Source organism: Dermacentor silvarum, chromosome 1 (assembly GCF_013339745.2).
Source record: "Dermacentor silvarum isolate Dsil-2018 chromosome 1, BIME_Dsil_1.4, whole genome shotgun sequence".
Lineage (NCBI taxonomy): Eukaryota > Metazoa > Arthropoda > Arachnida > Ixodida > Ixodidae > Dermacentor > Dermacentor silvarum.
In genome coordinates, this window is record NC_051154.1 from 37,390,398 (window position 1) to 37,408,350 (window position 17,953).

Consider the following 17,953-nt stretch of genomic DNA (forward strand, 5'->3'; position numbering starts at 1 on the left):
AATATAATGTTGGAACAAGTGTATTTAGTGTATTGGCTGCAGTATGCAGACTGACAGGTGCCTCTCAGGTGCCCAGCAAAGCCCTGTGAAAAGAAGGCTTGCACATTATAGTTGCTGCTTTCAGATCTCGCAAGTGAATGCCACGTCAGTTTCTTACCATGAATATGGTTATGCACATCTAATACATAAAACAGGTCATGGTTTGCGAACAGTTTATAATGCCTACTTCAGCCCCTATTTTGCCTAAAATTAGGTTTTAAGTGCCTGTATTTGGCACACATCTAAAACACACATCTTAAGTGCCTAAAGATCTGGTCAACTAATACGGTTGCATTATCAAGTTCACCAGTTTAGTGGGGACTGTTCAACATATATACAGGGTGTTTCAGCGAACACTTTCAAAAATTCTTAAAGGTTGCCTGTGGCAGATAGCACAATTCTAGTTCATGAGCTGGTCTACTCAAAGAGGCGGACGTTACTTGCCCAAGAAATTGAAATGCATAATCAACTAATTAACATAAATTCACTAATTAAGTTTTTAACTAATTACCTGATATTGCAATTTTCAAATTGTAGCAGTGGAGTTCACAAGGCGGATCCACTTGGAATGAATTCTCGGGATAACACCAGTTTCGAGATATTAATTCTCAAACTTCGCGGAGACATGCATTGGCGTTCCAGGTAAGGGGTGGGGGGGGGGGTTCTTAACAAAACGTCGCTTTTTGCATTCAAGCACAAAATTAACTGAAACGCCAATGCATTTTTCCGCAAAGTTAGGGAATTATTATCTCGAAACTGGTGTCATCCTGAGAATCAATTCTAAGGGAATCCGCCTTGCGAACTCCACGGCTACACTTTGTAAATTGCAATATGGGCCACCAGGTAATTAGTTAAAAAATTAATTAGTAAATTTATGTTAAATAGTCGATTATGCATTTCAATTTTTTGTGCAACTAATGTCCGCCTCTTCGAGTAGACCAGCTCATTAACTACAATTGGGCTATCTGCCACAGGCAATCTCAAATAATTTTGAAAGTGTTCGCTGAAACACCCTGTATATATATATATATATATATATATATATATATACATCTCTCTTGATGCAGGCCAGACCCCAGCTGAAATGTCAGTAAAGTCCTGTTAAATTTTTCCTACGTGCTTCTATTCTTTGATATATATATATATATATATATATATATATATATATATATATATTTACCACTTCCATGACCATAGTTAGGTTGCTTCTGTTCTAACAGCTACACACAGAAAAGAAAGCAAGTAGTGAAAAAAATACTTTTGCTCTTTTTCCCACATTCATTATACCATTAGTTGATATTGTCATGGCCATACCAGAAAACTACACTGCACAGAAAGATACAAACAATAAAGGAGATCAAATGGGTGACTACACAACATGGCTTCAAAAATGCTTAGTGTATTTATAGCAGTAATTTTGAGAGCACAGTTATACTGGTAGGTCAGTGGAAGATATCAAATTTTGGTTGGCCAGTTATCACTACTGGTACACATAACTTTTGCTGTACATGCTTCCTTGTTGCAATTGAGCGCATTTGAGCTTTTCAAGTCTTAGGTGAAGTTTTGTGCGTTATACAATTCTACGACATAAGTTGATTATTTACAGCCCAAGGCATTAGCTTCAGAAAGCAAAAAAAAATTTATTTGCATTGCGACTTTTACTAGCCTGTGATTTCGCACGTTTATGTGTGCCTGTGTCGGCCTTATGCCTTATACAGCTTATAACAATCGTGCGCCCAAGTTCATTTTCCAACCTGCTGGAGCAGCATTGGCAGTATGTAACTCCTTAAAGGCATCAGGCCAAACAGTGAATTCTGCTCTTCTGCTGACATGGTCAGTGGCGTGCATAGGTCAGCATATATGCTCATTCATGAGTACAATCACTCATATTCATTTCAAAGGGTAAGAGATGAAGGGCATGAGTGGATGTGAGTATGAACATATGTGCTAGTGATTGTGAGTGGATGTGGGAAAATTAGAGTGTGTACATCAATGAGTACATGTTACTGTGAGTAGACATGAATACAGATGCGAGTGAATATCTGTGAGTGTGAATGGGTGTGCTAGTATGAAAGCAGGTGAGTGCCGTTGAGAGTGACCATGGCTGTGAGTGTGAATGTGAGCAAGTGCCAGTGAGTGTGACTGGGCATGAGTGTGAACACAATTGAGTAACCATGCATTGTGGAAGTGAGTATAAATGCAAGTGAATGCTGATTAGTTCTGTGAGTGCATATACTGAAAAAATATTGGTGGGTGATCTAGTGCACACCTATTCTGCTGACCTATGATGGCCTGTCACGAATGGATCGAGTATGGTCCTCACTTCTCAGGCTGAATAAATCAGCCAACTAGTTCAAAGCACACTTGAAAAAACATGGTCACACAAACATGAAGGCTGAGGACAAACACAGGCGCTGTGCCTGTGTATGGTCCTCATACACGTACTGCACCATACACATAAACAGTATGATAAGGACATACATAGTGCCTGTGTATGTCCTTATCATTCATGTTTGTGTGAATGTGTTTTGTCATGTGCACTGCTTATCCAATTAACATGGATGACCGTCTAGTCCATCAGTACCTGTTAAGCTACTTCCCAGCTTGTTACCATCAATCACATCTCTGGCTTTAGATTTCTAGAGGCAATAGACATTGTACATGAAGTTTGGCCACATGTAGCATCACTCAGCATTACCCAAGGTGACCGTTTCTCTAAAAGAGGACCGATAAACCTGTTCTTGGTGCATAATTATAGTGGCAATGGCTGCTGTGCCAATGAAATCTAAATTTATTAAATTTATTGTCAGTAAACTGATTCTACGTTGCCAAACACTAATTTGAAGCAACTCTACTGCATGCCACGACTCTTTATAGTGGTCAAAAGTGCATATAATGGCCGTAAGTATATATGTAGGAACGCAGTGACATATATAATTTTATTTACTGTAATTTACCCTTTGTTTTTAAAGTAGGTACGTTTAAGGAAGTACGTAGGCATGGACAAACTGATCCTGTGTAGTAAGGGTTGACGCCGTCACTTAGCATTAACGTGAAAAGGCTATCCTTCGTTACTTTATTATTATTATTATTTTTTTCTAGCCGATAGTTCAGTACCGTTACCAGCATGTGTGCAACGGAGGATCAAGTTTTTGCGGAAGTACTAGCAGGTACTAGCACGATTTACACGCGGAATGCTTAACATCAAGCATTAAGATAGAACCTAGCAGCTTGTTAAGATACAGAGCGTCCCGTTTAAAATGATGACTTCGGTCCTTTGGGGTGAATGGCGCATCGTTCACAATCCTCTGATGCAACAGGGGAAACACCGCAACATCGATCGACACGTGGACTACGTGGACGAATCGGTTATCATATGCTGTGGCGTAGTTCGATGCACTGCCGCTGCGGGGTGCTCGTTTAGTGTTTACCATCTTGGTGGGTCAGCGATGTGAGGTGTGCGAGTTAACATGTTGCGTTTGCTGGAATATTGTGGCCGTTGGTTGGCACAGACGTGAATACGGCAGTATACAGTTCTGCCGAGTTGGCGGTGGAGAACCTGGGATTACATGACTGCTGCCCTGGCGAACTGAATCTGGTGCGTATAGAACGGAAGAGTGAAACGGCAGCATGTCTTGTTTCTATTTGGACGCGTGACAGCGGTTTCACTCTGCAATCTCAGGCGCGTTGCGTTAAGAAGTACTGAGAGACTGCACTTTCTGTCCAAAATAGCAGCCGATATTGCGTAGATCACTGGTGACATATTGGTGAGCGCGGATACAGAACTACTGGCTACAAAATGTGTATCGCATGGGTGCGTGCGTGCGTGCCCTGTGTGATACGGCGATTAGTGCCTTGAGGGCTTGCTTTCTTCTTTTTTCGAAATGACTGAACTTCTAAGAAATATCCGCGGTCTGTAGAGCTCACGTGGGGACTTCGAGCGACTCACGATGGTACACAGGAAGTAAACATCTTGTCAATGCTCTAATCGCAGGTTTCAGGATGAGGCCATCTAGAGCCCAAGTGGAAGCAGCCGTTGGCATAATCATGCGTGTGCCGGGCTTGTTTATTATTGACTACTGGTGGCAGCATGACAGAAATAAGTCGGTGCCGCAGTCCATGTCGCTTCCTGGAGTCCTGAACGCAGTGCTGACCAACCTAGGTAATTACTTGGACTTGGTTTCTTGAGAGCGACGCTAACTTACGCAAGCATTTTTAAATTTCTTTCAGTTCTTGTCCACGGCTTCCTTTTGCTGTTGCTGCCCATTCCACGGGTGCGCTCTCTCTACACCAACTTTGTGAGCGCGCTGCTGCTGCTCAGCTCTCATCTCCTGTCAAAGTACTACATACAGATGGAGACAAGTCTGTCGCGGCATTTGGATGTTGATGAAAGCTTTGCCCGAAGGCAGGTGACTGCCTTTCTGGCCCATATTGTGCTGGCCTGCATGGTGTTCGCGCTGTTAGAAAGCCGTTCACGGCCCATGCTTCCCATCTTGTCCTGTTATACCCTTCCTGTGCTGGCTCGTGTCCTGGACTTTCCCCCAGAGTCGCTTGAAGTCCTCCATAATTTTGGCAATGCACTGATGTGTGTCAGTGTTGCGTGTTATCTATATAGTCAGGTGCCATCATTGATCAGCTTCTTGAAAGACACTTACCTGGACACACTGCTGCTGACTATGCGCTTTGGCTGGATTGGTCTGATGACACTGTTTTGGAACAAGCTATTTGTGCCAACCCATTTTCTTGTGTTTTGGCTGATTGAGTTCTGTGTAAAGTTGGCAGAAAGTTACCCTACTTGGGAGAGCCCATGGTATCTGCTAGCTCTAAGCTCAGCTAGCAATGTCTGCTCCAGTCCTGTGACTTTGGTTGCCTCTTCAGTAACAGTATCCTATTTGGCTTACCTCACATTGTCGGGAACCAAGGCATTTCTGCATGGGAGCTTTACTTTTCTGAATGACAATCCAATGCACAGCGGCTGGACAGAGGGCATCACCATGCTCTTGCTGGCGCTGCAGACTGGCCTTACTGAAATCAAGATGCCCAGCCGAGTGGCAGTACTGCTCATCATTTTGTTCATTGTCATGTCATCTATGCTTCAGTCAGTGCTGGAGATTACCGAGCCAGTGGTGTTGGCTCTGAGTGCATCACAGAGTCGACAGGTTGGACGACATGTTCGGACCTTGGGCATGTGCACCTTTCTTGTTGCTTTCCCATTGCATATCACTTGGCGACTGTCTACTCTCTTCCCAATTGATTTTTGGATGATGATTGTGCTCTCCTCTTGCATCCTCACCTCTGTACAGGTAGTGGGTCTACTAGTCATCTATGGTTTGTTTGTGTATGATGCATGGCGCACGGAACCTTGGGAGGCTTTGGATGATGTCATTTATGTGGCTCGAGCAGTAACAAAAATTCTGGAGTTTTTGGTAGCTCTATTCGTTGTAGGAATGGGTTTCTGGGAATCCACAACAGGCAAGTGGAATTGGGCTAATGCATCCATCCTGCTCGTCCACTGCTACTTCAACGTGTGGCAACGCATGCAGGCTGGCTGGAAGAGCTTCCTTTTGCGCCGTGAGGCTGTGCGAAAGACTGAGTCTCTTCCTGAGGCAACGCCAGAGCAGCTCTTGTTGCACAACGATGTCTGCTCCATCTGCTACTCCGAGATGCGATCAGCTTGCATCACGAAGTGCCAGCATTTTTTCCATCGAACATGTCTTCGCAAGTGGCTGTACATACAAGACAAGTGCCCCCTGTGCCATGCTCACGTCTCTTTGGAAAACGGAGAGCTTGGGCTAGCGAGTGATCCTGAACCACCTGCAGCACCAGATGAGACCAATCGTGCAGATGCCTCCTGAAGGAACTATGCTGACTATTCCACTTGTGCCGTGCGCAGATCAACGTTCCATTTTGTTCCCACTTGTGCCCCTTGTTTTATACAAGTGGTGCTGCTGGGAGCTGCTTCTTGGGGACCCCTTGTAACAGTGAGAAAATGTGATGCCCCTTTATGGCCATAGTGCCCTCCACAGCTCACACCACTTCCGGGAACACAACTCTTCCATTGTTACTTTAATTCTTGTAAATACTGTTTACTTGCTCTTTGATGTGTACAGCGATAGTGTTCTGAATGAATAAAAAGATGTAATGTAACTGCTGCTATTTGGGCCGTCATTCTGATGCAATTTTTTCTTGTAGTGGGTATATTATTTGCACTTCAAGTCACTATGCTGGAGTGCTTAATCCCTCAAAGTATTTACGATAAGCTCACCTCATTATTAGTAATGACCCCGTTTGTGGTTTGTGATGAGCCTGCTATGTCAGGTACATTTTTTGGTGCCATTTGTGTTTTATGATGCGAGGCAGCAGAATGGAGCTGTAGTTCTATACTTGTGTCATTAATGACATTAGGTGTACAGGCAAGCACCATAAACACAATACACAGTCTAACCTCGAACTAACATGGATGGATATAAGTTTCAAATTGTATATAGCAAAGTAATTATAAAATATGATTGACCATGCTTTATTTTGATTAGTATTCTACTATAACGAAACTCAACATGTTGGATCCAATGCAGTATTGCTTATACTATAGCAAAGCAAATTTTTTGGACATGGCTCAAAATGGATATTCTGGTATCAGAAATGTCAATGCTTGACAAGAACAACTTGAAACGGCACATTCTGGATGCATGTTTTGCCAGCAGCTTGGCTTGGCTGGCTCACAGCCGTCAAGACAGCGTGCTGATCCTGTCACCCCAATCATGCAGTTGCTTATTAATAATGGTGCAAAGAGCGTGTTTGTAATGAAGTGTTCACGTGTTACATATTAGCATGGCAAGCCTCCAAAGCCAAAAAAAAGCTCACAAAACACCCTTTGCTGTCCTGTCAGAGGCATCACACGTTTCTTATACATAGATCCGATCACAATTTCTTTTTCTCGCCAACATGAGCGCACACGCTTATATTGACTACGACGAAGGTATTTTCTTGCTGGATGAGACTTTGTTATAGTGAGGTTCAACTATTCTCTTTATGTCACGGATGGATTTAGGCGTACTAGTGAGCAGTAAAATCGCACTGTGATAGCCAGAACCATTGTACAGGAGCAGCGAAATGTCAGGATGATGGTGTGATTAGGAGCATGGAACAGAAAATTCTGACAATAATGTAGGTTGCAATTCTAATAGAAGCTGTAATGTGGAAGCAGCTTCCAGAAGCCACGCGTAATGCGTTGTGTAGAGAGGTTCCCACGAGTGCTCCAGAGGCTTCCCTTGAAAGGATCATGCGAGATTTCATTCAGTGCCAGCTCTCTTTCAGATGCACTGGAGCTATGGGAGGCTTGTTAACTATTTTCACTGAAGCAAACTGTTACACTCCCTTTCGAGTTGGGCTCTTGTACACTAATGAAACATTCCTGCTTGAAAGAACAGCTTCGTTTGATGTGATGAAACATGGGTGTTTGAAAGCATAACTAAGCCCTATCAGTAACAGAAGTATGAATAAAAGGTCAGTCAACACTTTGAGGCACATCAGAGAGTTACTTTTTGTCATACATCCCTGCAAAGGACAAAAGACTAGACCTAACATGACATGTGTGTTCTAGCTGCCTCAGCAGAGATCGAAAAGGGAGGAACATTTCAAAAAAGATGGTCTGGTGCAGTTGGTGCTAGATAGCCTCGAGTAGAAATCCCTGCTTTGCACTGTACCTCGCAACAGAAGGGCATTGCTGGCTACAAAAGAGGTGCTGGCAAGCAGTGTAACTTTCTGTTCCGGAAAACCGAATTATGTCTGGACAAAGGTCTTTTTTTTTTTTTTTGCTCGAGGCAATATGTCAGTTCTGTTCTGGCCACTAAATATATAGTTTATGTTGCAGCATTTTGTCACATCCATTCTTTTCGTGGGCTTAAGTTGCATTCCCTAGAGCAAAAAAAACCCCACCAAATATGTTCATACTCTTCGTGAAAAACACCATCCACTTAGAAGTTAAAAGCAGTGATATTAAGAGAAATTGGTGGTTGTGTGAAGTTCATGCTATGGTGCTGTGCTGAGCACAAGTTCGAAAGTTGGATTCCTGGCTGCCACAGCTGTGTTTTGATGGGGCCAAAATGTAGCAGTGAGTGTGTGCTTAGATATAAGTGCATGTTACAGAACCCCAGTTGGCCAAAACATGGGAGTCCTCCACAATGCCATCTCTCATAGCCCCAGTGTCACTTTGGGATGTTAAACTCCATGAGTTGATGATCAGAATTAAATGTTCCTGGCTAAACAAGGCACTGAAACACACAAAGTTCATCAGATATGCTCATTATTTTTGGACTTGCATAGAACTTGAGCATGTAGCCTGGTAGAGCATTTACCAGTGAAGACACTTGTGTGCATACATGTGGCATTCTATAATGTCAAAATTTATAAATTAGCAATTTTATGTAGTGTACATAATGTGAATCATTGTTATGTTTACATTGCTGTTTTACACACCACTGAAGTCTAATGTGCCCACATGTAATGAGCTCTTGCTTAAAGCCTGTTCCACATGGTGCGATTTCACTTGCGAATTTGTAGATGCAGCAAATGTGCTGTCAGCTCTTCCGTGCGCTCAATTTTTCGATGTTCAGAGGTACTGAACCTTTCTGCAAACTTGCATATCTGGCGTTGGATGTGGAACCAATAACAATGTGGATCGTCCAACATTTTACTGTGGCCTGCCTGCTTTTATTGGTTTGATAGAGTGACAAGTTCAAATACACACACAAAAAAAAAATGTTATACAAAAACAGTTTCTCTTTTGTTTTACTTTTTCGCCGAAGCGGACTGAATGAATGAAGCGAACTGAACAACGTGAAAATTGTTTTGAGTTATTCTGTATGAGCTTGAAAAATCATTGCTTTGAATTGTTCTTTTTGAGCTTGTTTCCGTTGCAGTCTTTGTAAGCAGGGGGTGACGGCACAAGTCAAGCTGCTAAAATGCAGCCTTTTTCAAGCTATCCTCACCATTTAGGTACATTTTTGTTATGTACTGATGTGCCATAATGGTGAAATAAAGCAAATCTCAAACTCTCAAATAATCCCTACGCCAAGAATAATTCAGTCTCCCACTAGGATCTTGCAGCTGCTGCGATCGTTTCATGTGAAACACCAATCCAAAGTTTGCATTTGCAGAACTCACAGTTGCAAAAAACGCAGTGCAAGAACGCTGCATGTCCAACAGGCATTATTAAGACAAGTGTGTAACCGTAATTCTTGTGGAGAGTTTCAAAGAGATGCCCACAGAAGACAAGGATCAAAGTTGCAATGTCTTGCCTTGCACTTGAAGAATGAAAAGGTATCAGGTTTTCAAACTGTGGAAAAGTGAAGGTGTTTTGTCACCAACAAGGATGCCACAGTATCTAATGTAAGCACCACGGGACGTTTTGTGTTCAGCATTCCAATAACATAAGCATCGGATATTAAACAAAATGCTCGAACCAATGCATATGTCCTTTGCTGCAAAAGGATATGCATATGCACACTGCTCAATGTATCAGGCTTATCAGGTAGCAGGGAAGTTGGCCTACATAAAGAACAAAATACTAACTGCACTGCCAACACATCCATTGTTCCTAGATGAACTTTGCTGCCTGCTTATATCAATAGCTGAAGTGTCTCAACTATGTGTGCAATGTGTCCCCCCCCCCTGCAATATCGATTATCACCCATGCTGTGTTTCTTGTGTCTGTCCTGCGGCAGATAGGTGTAACAAAGTAAGGCAGCTTCTCAGAAAAGTAAAAGAGTAATGCTGCACAGTGAATCTGTTCTTGCAGCAGCACTGGTACCATGAGTGCACTAATTTTATTGGTTTTACCGTTCTACTTCCCAAGGCTGCAGAGTGGGCTTCAAGGACTGGACAGCTCTTGGTTAACATTGACCACTTCGAAACTAAAAGCAAAAGCCAGTTTTGCATTCAACCCCATCAGAATGCAGCTGCCAGTCAAGAAATGAACTCAAGATTTTGTGCTCTACAGCAGAACACTATAGCCACTGAGCCAAAGCAGCATGTATTAGCCACTAATTGAGTCACTCTCACACGTTGGCATTCAGCTGAAAATATTTGCCACATCGAAACAACCAATCGTACATATCAAGGCACAGATATTCAAGAGTGAAGGAACAGCATCCCAGAACAACATATTTGTGAGTATGCCAATCTGTGCTTCTTGCTGGTGAGTGTCGGACCACAAAATCACTCAGTATGTGCTTCACATCAGCGACTTAACCATAATTCTTTTTTTCCAGCAGAGGGTTGCGGAGGGAAGCAAATGTGCTCCTAGCATTTGAGGGGAAAGGGACTGCATAAAGTGCCAACATTAACAATGCAAAAGTTAGTTTATTTGGAGAATCACTAGTGTTATCATGCAGCTCACTAACGATACTACAAATACTAATTGTGTTGGTTCTTGGAGAGAGAGAGAAATACGTTTATTAAATCATAAAAAAATTGAAAATAGTGCATGTATGAAAAGGCAACCCCAGTGGTTCTTCCGGTGAGGTGCCTAGATTAAGTTAATGGTTTCGCTTCTTATAAGGTAGGTGAGCAAGCTGTCCAATATAGCTTTGCGGTGTTGAGGGGTCCCTCTAGGAAGGATCCAGAGGGACCCCTCAACACCGCAAAGCTATATATGAGAGCTTGCTCACCTACCTTATAAGAAGCGAAACCATTAACTTAATCTAGGCACCTCACCGGAAGAACCACTGGGGTTGCCTTTTCATACATGTACAATTTTCTATTCTTTTATGATTTAATAAACATATTTCTCTCTCTCTCCAAGAACCAACACTTAGTATTTGTAGTATTGGTTCTTGGAAAAAACCTATTTTACGGCGAGTTTCACAACTCCACTGCTACTGAAAAGCATGCTGGTAGTAGTCCCGAGTGGGCTCCTAATGGCAAGATGCATGCTGTGTTTGCACCATCACAAATCTGCTTAGCCCTCGAGATCAAAAGGCAGGAAGGGAATACTAAAGGGATTCTGCAATATGTGTGGCGTTCAGGAGATTTAACCCTCCTTCACGCCATCAGCTTCCCCGAAAACTTGACTGGAAATATTTACAATCAAGGGCATTGTCCTTGGCATTCTTCTCAATGTTTCCTTGAACCCAAGTACAGCGGAAAAGTAACAAGGACTACTGTAATCGTGGCGCCTACAGGGCCACTGTGCATGCGCTCTGCACATGGTGAAGTCTATTTTGTTGCATAAGCATCCCTGGAAATTACAAGCCATATGTTCATAGAACATATCTGCAGAAGAATAAGCAAACTGACTGACCAGGTGAGCACAAATGTAGTTTATTCATGTGAAAGAGCATGAGGCGTTGGGTAGTCATGGATTTAGAGCAGCTGTAAGCTCACCACTTTCTTCCAGTTCCTGTAACAGACACACAACATGTTAGAAGACTTCACACATTGCAAGTAACCCTCTTTTCTTTGGCCATTAACATACGCCCCCCAGTGTAAAACACAACATTATGCTAGATGCCTGGCAGCAAGGAAGCTCGAATTTGGCTGAATACATGAATACGTGAAATGAGGATGCAATTAATTACCCTTATGGCACTACAATAATACCTATGTCTGGAGTTAACAGCCACAATGCACACAATCGGAGCTACTGTAAGGCCTCAAGTGCGACTCCAGTAGCACTCTGGGTATTCCATAGCTCTAAAGAATGAAAATAAATATCTTTAATAGATATGTCACCTGACTACTGTTAAATAAATTGCACTGCACAACCATAAAGCAATTGCAATTATGTGCAAAGTGGCCTGTATTGCAGTACAAATCTCTAAATGCCATGTTCTCATGAACACAAATTGAGGCTACCTGACTTTTCGGTTCAAAATGGCATCATAGTAATAGGGCAGGCCCCAACACTTGGTGACACTACTGCTATTGTGTTTTCCCGTAGGATTTAGTATTTTACTCTTGTTGCAGCACAAAAAAATAATTTACCACCACCACCTCGTTGATGCAGCAAAGTAAGCAATACTTTCCATCCGATGTCATTTGTGCAGATGACTTCGAGAAAGCTTTGCTCCGTACAACTGAAGTTTGCCTAAGCCCTAGTTTTTTTTATTGATTAATTAAGACTAATTATGTAAATAGGCGGAATGCAAAAAATAATCGGGAGTATCTCCAAGCGCCAGCAAACAACATTACCTTGGTTCTGTCAGTTACATGGCATTTGCATATATTTTTAAATCTTGGTGCATGATAGTTGGGACACCCTGTATGTATATTGTACATATTTTAAGGGTGTGCGAATAGTAGTTTTTGAAACCGAACCGAATACGAACCAAATAGTGCCGGAAGCGCATCAAACCGAATATCGAATATTTTTCAAATAGTTTTTGAATGTACGGCCGCGGCCGCTGGATTTTAAAAAAAGGTACGGCCTACTGCGTCAGGCGGCCTGCAATGGGAACGAGCATCCCAGCCGTAGTTGCATTCGCAGCCGCTTGGTTTGCCCCAACGGCGCTACTTGCCGGAGATGCCCGGGGCGCGTTAGCTTCCACGAGCGACGGCGTTACTAGCGCGTTCCTCACGCTTTTTCTACACCGTTCCCAGAGAACATTCCTTCACTGGTGGCGCCAAGGCGAACCATGCCATTTTCAATGCACGCGGCAGGCCACATTTTTTTATTTATCCAGTGGCCATGGTACAGCCTTCTCACCAGCAATATCAAACAATTTTCTCGTTGTGGCATTCACGATAGTAGAAAGTTTCTGTCATTACATTGCATGTTAAAAAGCATGCTACTTTGAAAGCACAAGGACAGCTTAAGAAAACGCTTGCCATTGCTTCTCTTTACCATTCTTATCATTTTGTTTGCCATGTTTTTTGCCATACATTAGACAGTTTTAGTATAGCGTACGCTATACGCTATAGTACAGCGTATGCTAATCAGCGCACGTTTATTACAGCTTTAGTTGGCCTGCGAGATCTTCCCATCTCAGAGGCCATATGCCATCATCGCGCCTATCTCTAGACTTCACCGATAGGTGGCGCTGACATATCTCGAAGGTTTCCCTCATTAGTATTCGTGTCGTTTGAAAAGAGAAGCGTTCTGGAAAACTCTACAAGGTTATCAATAATACACTGTCGTCGAAGCAGCCTGAGACTAAGCGAAAGCTGTTTATGCAGTCATTTGCTAAGAACACAGCGAATTGTACAAAAGCCACGCCAAATTCAATTTGAAGCGGGCAGCGGGGACCGCCGCCATGTTTTACATAAACTACGCAAACCACGCAAAGACGGTAACGCTAAATCTGAGAAACAGCGTGCGAAACCTATACGCTATGGGTCGTTTAGCGTTCTGCGCATGCGCAGCGACGACCCGCTATTTTATAGCGTACGCTAAACTAAAACTGTCGATTATATGAGCTACTTATCTAACACTTCCGGGACAATTCTTTTTTTTTTTTCTTTCTTTTTTCCTTCTTTGTTTTTATTGACTCAATGTGTTTGCCTTTGACCTTTTCTTTGAAAGTTCTTGCTTATTTGTATTTTGTATCTATAATCAAGTATGTATTATTTGCCTCTATATCTACCTTTGACCCTCCCCTCTGCAATGTACAACTGTACCTTGAAGGTATAATAAATTTATAACTAAATAAACTAAACTAAACAGCTTGTATGCAACCTCAGCGCTCTTCTGAGCATACACGGTCATGCATTATCACATTAGGTTCAGAAAGGCAGCCTTGCAGCACAAATAATATTTGTATATACCTTCGCACCCATCCATATACATACGGGTTATCTGCCGGAATGGCAGAGCAAGTGAAAAGAAAAACCTTTTTTTTTTTTTCTCTATTTCGGTTGGTGATGGCAGATGGTGCCACTATTGTATCAAGTATGTTGCAATGCCTTCATATTTAATACGACAGGAGGACAGATGTACTGTATCTATATACAGGATGTTTCATTTTAGCTGTACCAAAATTTTAAAAATTGCCTGTGGCAGATAGCACAATTATAATCCTTGATCTAAACTACATGATAAGGCGGCCATTGCTTTCACGAGAAATCAAAATGTCTAATAGAATAATTAACATAATTATGCTAATTAACTTTTAATTAGTTTACGGCACAGCTTTCAATCTACAAATTATAGCCGCTGAGTTCGCAAGGCGTACACACTTGGAACGAATTCTCAGGACTGAACCAGTTTCGAGATATTAATTTTTAAAGTGTCCGGCAAAATACATGGGCAATCCAGTTAGCTTTTTGAGGAAAACGCTGCTTTTTGTAATTGAAGCACAAAGTTAACTGGAACGGCCATGCATTCCGTCGGACACGTTGAAAATTAATATCTCGAAATCGTTCAGTCCTAAGAATTTGTTCCAAGTGGATACGCCTTGCGAACTCAGCGGCTATAATTCGTAGATTGAAAGCTGTACCGTAAACTAATTAAAAAGTTAATTAGCATAATTTTTTTTAAATATTCTATTAGACGTTTTGATTTCTCGCGGAAGTAATGGCCGCCTCATCGTGTAGTTTAGATAAAGGATTATAATTGTGCTATCTGTCACAGGCAATTGTTAAACATTTGGTACAGCTAAAATGAAACACCCTGTATATAGATACAATACATCTGTCCTCCTGTCGTATTAAATATGAAGGCATTGAAACATACTTGTTGCAACAACAGCCATGTGCACCATTTGGTACACTACGATAACAACCAACCATGGGTCCTCACCAGACTCTTGAAAAATAGGACTTTAGTTGTGCTTACAGTTAAACATTCTGACACAGAGATGTAGGCTATAAAATAAAATTGCCGAATCTGTGGAGGATGCATTCATTACACCAGCTCATTCTGTCACAACATGCACCTTTCTTCTCTCATATCTACCAAAATGTTGCAATGGCAGTCTTAGCATTTGAAACTGTCATTCTAAAAATGCCCAATCTTGGCTTACTGTGCATGTAAAACCACAATCATAATAAACCCAAACACGCTCTAACACCATTTCATTTCTCCAGCGTACAATGATGGAGTTCCAAAACTCAACATTTGCTCTTTATATCCTGTATATACTTAAAATGAAGCTTCTAGAAGCATTTCTTATAAGTTTCAGTTCTGCCAATGAAGGGCCTTGCAACGAGCCCGAGAAAGCTTCGTTGGCCGGCACTGATAGCATTGTCGCGATGCAGCCATTTCATGCACTTCGTGCAACAGACACGACATCGTATCTGTAGCACTACGATAATTTGTTAAAAATTTAATGTGCCATTTTCGTTTGCACAAATACTGTGAGTACAGTTAAACCTCAATATAATGACACCTTACGGCCTTTCGTGCGATAATTCAGACTCCATTTGCACTGTTCAGCGCCTATCCCGTCACTTCCTTAGCTCCTGTCCGTATCTGTGTTGCACTGTTTACCCAAGATTATGCACGACCGTGTGCCAATATGGCCAATGAGTCAAGAATAAATAGCGATATTTTCATTTTGAGACGTCGCCGGCATGGTCATCAACCATGTCATCAGCTCTCCGTGGAACCGAAACTAGCGAATCCTAGTTGATGTATATAGTAGTCATCGATGAGAACTTGGTGTGTGCATTGACAGTACTTTCATCTATTTGCAGTGACAGTATATACCTATATGCCCTCTACAACGATGCTTCTTGCACTATAGTCACACGAAATTGAAGGTACAGAGGTTAACACACATCTCTAGAACGCGCGAATCATGTTCGCAGGACTGTGCTGGCGAATCTGATGACGTCATGTGGCACAAAATCGGCTGTATGTGAGCTTGCGTGACTAAATTTACAGTTTCCATTGATTTCTCTCAGCCTGGTGGTCGGCTTAAGCTTTTGTGGCTGCTTTGGCCCTCGCGAGTGTGTTCTAGACATGTGTGTTGACCTCTGTACATACATCTCCAAAAGTGACAATCCAAGAATGCGGCACGCTTATTTTTAGGCAAGCCCGGTATTTTGGACTACTGATTATTCAGACATTGTGACGGTCCCCGTTGAAATTTTGGTATTTTCAAATTCAACTTTTTATGCAACTAAGTACAGTCACTGACGGATTTTTCTTATGAGCAAGGAAGATAACATTTTATGAATTGTATGACCATCGTAAAAAAACTAATTTCAAGGAGAAAAAAAATTTATTTTATTGAATTTGAGAGTCTGCGACCAATGAAATAGTATCATGCCGTGAAGCCTGCAAAGCTTTCCGCCGCTGCGGCTGATAGTGTCACCCATGGTGCTACGACGCTATCAGTGGACTCCTCTCCGCACAGTCTGACCAATCAAAACCCATTGGACACCGCAAATAAAGCTTCGTTTTAAAATTGCATTAGAGTGAGGCAACGGGTGACAAGCGGTTGTTCACAGCCGCCATGTTTGTTGCTAGTTTGCGACTTTTCAAGTGTGTGTCATGTCCGAGAAATTTTGCTTACTTTGTAAATAAATTAACAAGCATGGTGTAACGTGCACACAGGCAAACATGGACAGATCTCGCTCAGTGACCACAAACACTTGCTGCCACAAGCTGGCGAGATGAAGAGCGCAGGCAGAAGGGATTGAACGCTTTGGCTCCCTCTCGCTTCAACACATTTCCGAAACTCGAGATTACGCAACCTCCAGCATTAAACACACTTGAAGACAGCACAAGTGATGCCACCTGCTATCTCTCCTCCCCTTTGCCCCTGCCAAAATGCACGTTACCACCAAAGACACTGCTCCGCTTTGGCGGCCGCTCTCTGTCGTGCGGCGTGTGATTGGAGATGTGTGTTTGCAAGCAGCTGTATGTAATTCAACCATTTGACCATGTGCTGCAGCAGTTTTCACTTATTGCCTCTGTATTCTTTCACGGTGGCAGCGAAATTTCGTCATATTGAAATCGTGTATAAATACATGTCGTTATATCAAGGTTCAAAATACATGGTGTTCTATGGTCAAGAAGTTATAATAAGATAAATTCTTTGTTACATCTAGAAGTTTGTTATAGTGAAGTTCGTTACATTGTGGTTTAACTGTACTACAAAAGAATTTACAGTAATTTAAATATCACATAATTATCATGACAGTCATGCAGAAGGTGTTGTAACGATGGAAACGAAGCCATCAATATGCTGAGCACATAGTATGCCAGCATCTGCCTCACAGAAGCTGTTGTAACCAGGTTCCTGCGACTGATAACTTTGGCTTGTGTGCACTAATTATCATAACAAATTTCGCACTTCTTTGACAAGTTTACAACTGACCTAGAGTAGAAGAGGTGGCCTTAAATTTAAGTGCCACCACTAGATGTTCAAGATTCAGAACAAAACTGGACCCTGCGATTGGTTTAGATTGGTGTCTTGAGGCCAACAATCAAATTTCTTCAGCCTACTGTAATTTGTCTGTTTACTAGAGCGTTCCCATTTGGAAATGGTGGTACAATATGTATGCTACTATACAGGGCTTGATTGTGCTCCAAAGAGGAGCATGCAGTTTCTCACAAATTAAAGGCTGTGCATAATTATCTAAAGGCACATTGTACTTACAGATGTGGGCGTGGTCTTCTGACATGCACTAGCCTTCTGCTTGACTTTTGGAATTGTACAGTGTCTGCTTGCTTTTACAGTGTGAAAGGTGAGAGAGTGTATCAGATATAGTCCAATCGCAGTTGTCTTGTTTCAATCTGCATGCTCATAGAAGTGCGTCTTGCCAACCTTGGCTCTTCTCAGGGGCAGCTAACTACCAACTTCATGCACACCTCTAGCAGAATTATACAAAGCCAATTCTCCTCAGCACCAGTTGCATTAGCATATTTTCAGGTTGCTGTGAAGCTGGTCATATCCAAAAATGAATGGAAGAACATCAATTCCTAACAAAACTCCTGGCGTAAGAGTGAACCAATGCTTATTTTATG

The 17,953-nt window shown here is 42.1% G+C and overlaps 2 protein-coding genes across 4 annotated transcripts in view; one reads left to right on the forward strand and one right to left on the reverse strand.

Annotated features, from left to right (window-relative positions):
* Positions 1 to 3,438: 3,438 nt before the first annotated feature.
* On the forward strand, positions 3,439 to 6,186 carry LOC119460574 (RING finger protein 145). Its single transcript, XM_037721533.2, has 3 exons — positions 3,439 to 3,637; positions 4,034 to 4,201; positions 4,270 to 6,186. The coding sequence occupies exons 2-3, from the start codon at positions 4,042 to 4,044 to the stop codon at positions 5,892 to 5,894; spliced, it is 1,785 nt and encodes a 594-aa protein (XP_037577461.1). The 5' UTR covers positions 3,439 to 3,637; positions 4,034 to 4,041; the 3' UTR covers positions 5,895 to 6,186.
* Positions 6,187 to 11,345: 5,159 nt separating this feature from the next.
* The window catches only part of LOC119460582 (glutaredoxin-3), a 71,143-nt gene continuing 64,535 nt past the window's right edge, over positions 11,346 to 17,953 (reverse strand). For all 3 annotated transcript variants that reach the window (XM_049666738.1, XM_049666740.1, XM_049666735.1), the window contains one exon: positions 11,346 to 11,440. In XM_049666738.1, the coding sequence (XP_049522695.1) occupies positions 11,396 to 11,440 (45 nt within the window). In that variant the 3' untranslated portion in view covers positions 11,346 to 11,395. The remainder of the gene's footprint in view (positions 11,441 to 17,953) is intronic.

Coding starts and splice junctions, on each gene's coding strand:
- LOC119460574 (XM_037721533.2), top strand. CDS start 4,042: ATGAGGCCATCTAGAGCCCAAGTGGAAGCAGCCGTTGGCATAATCATG. Junction 4,202..4,269: donor CGCAGTGCTGACCAACCTAG/GTAATTACTTGG, acceptor AATTTCTTTCAG/TTCTTGTCCACGGCTTCCTT.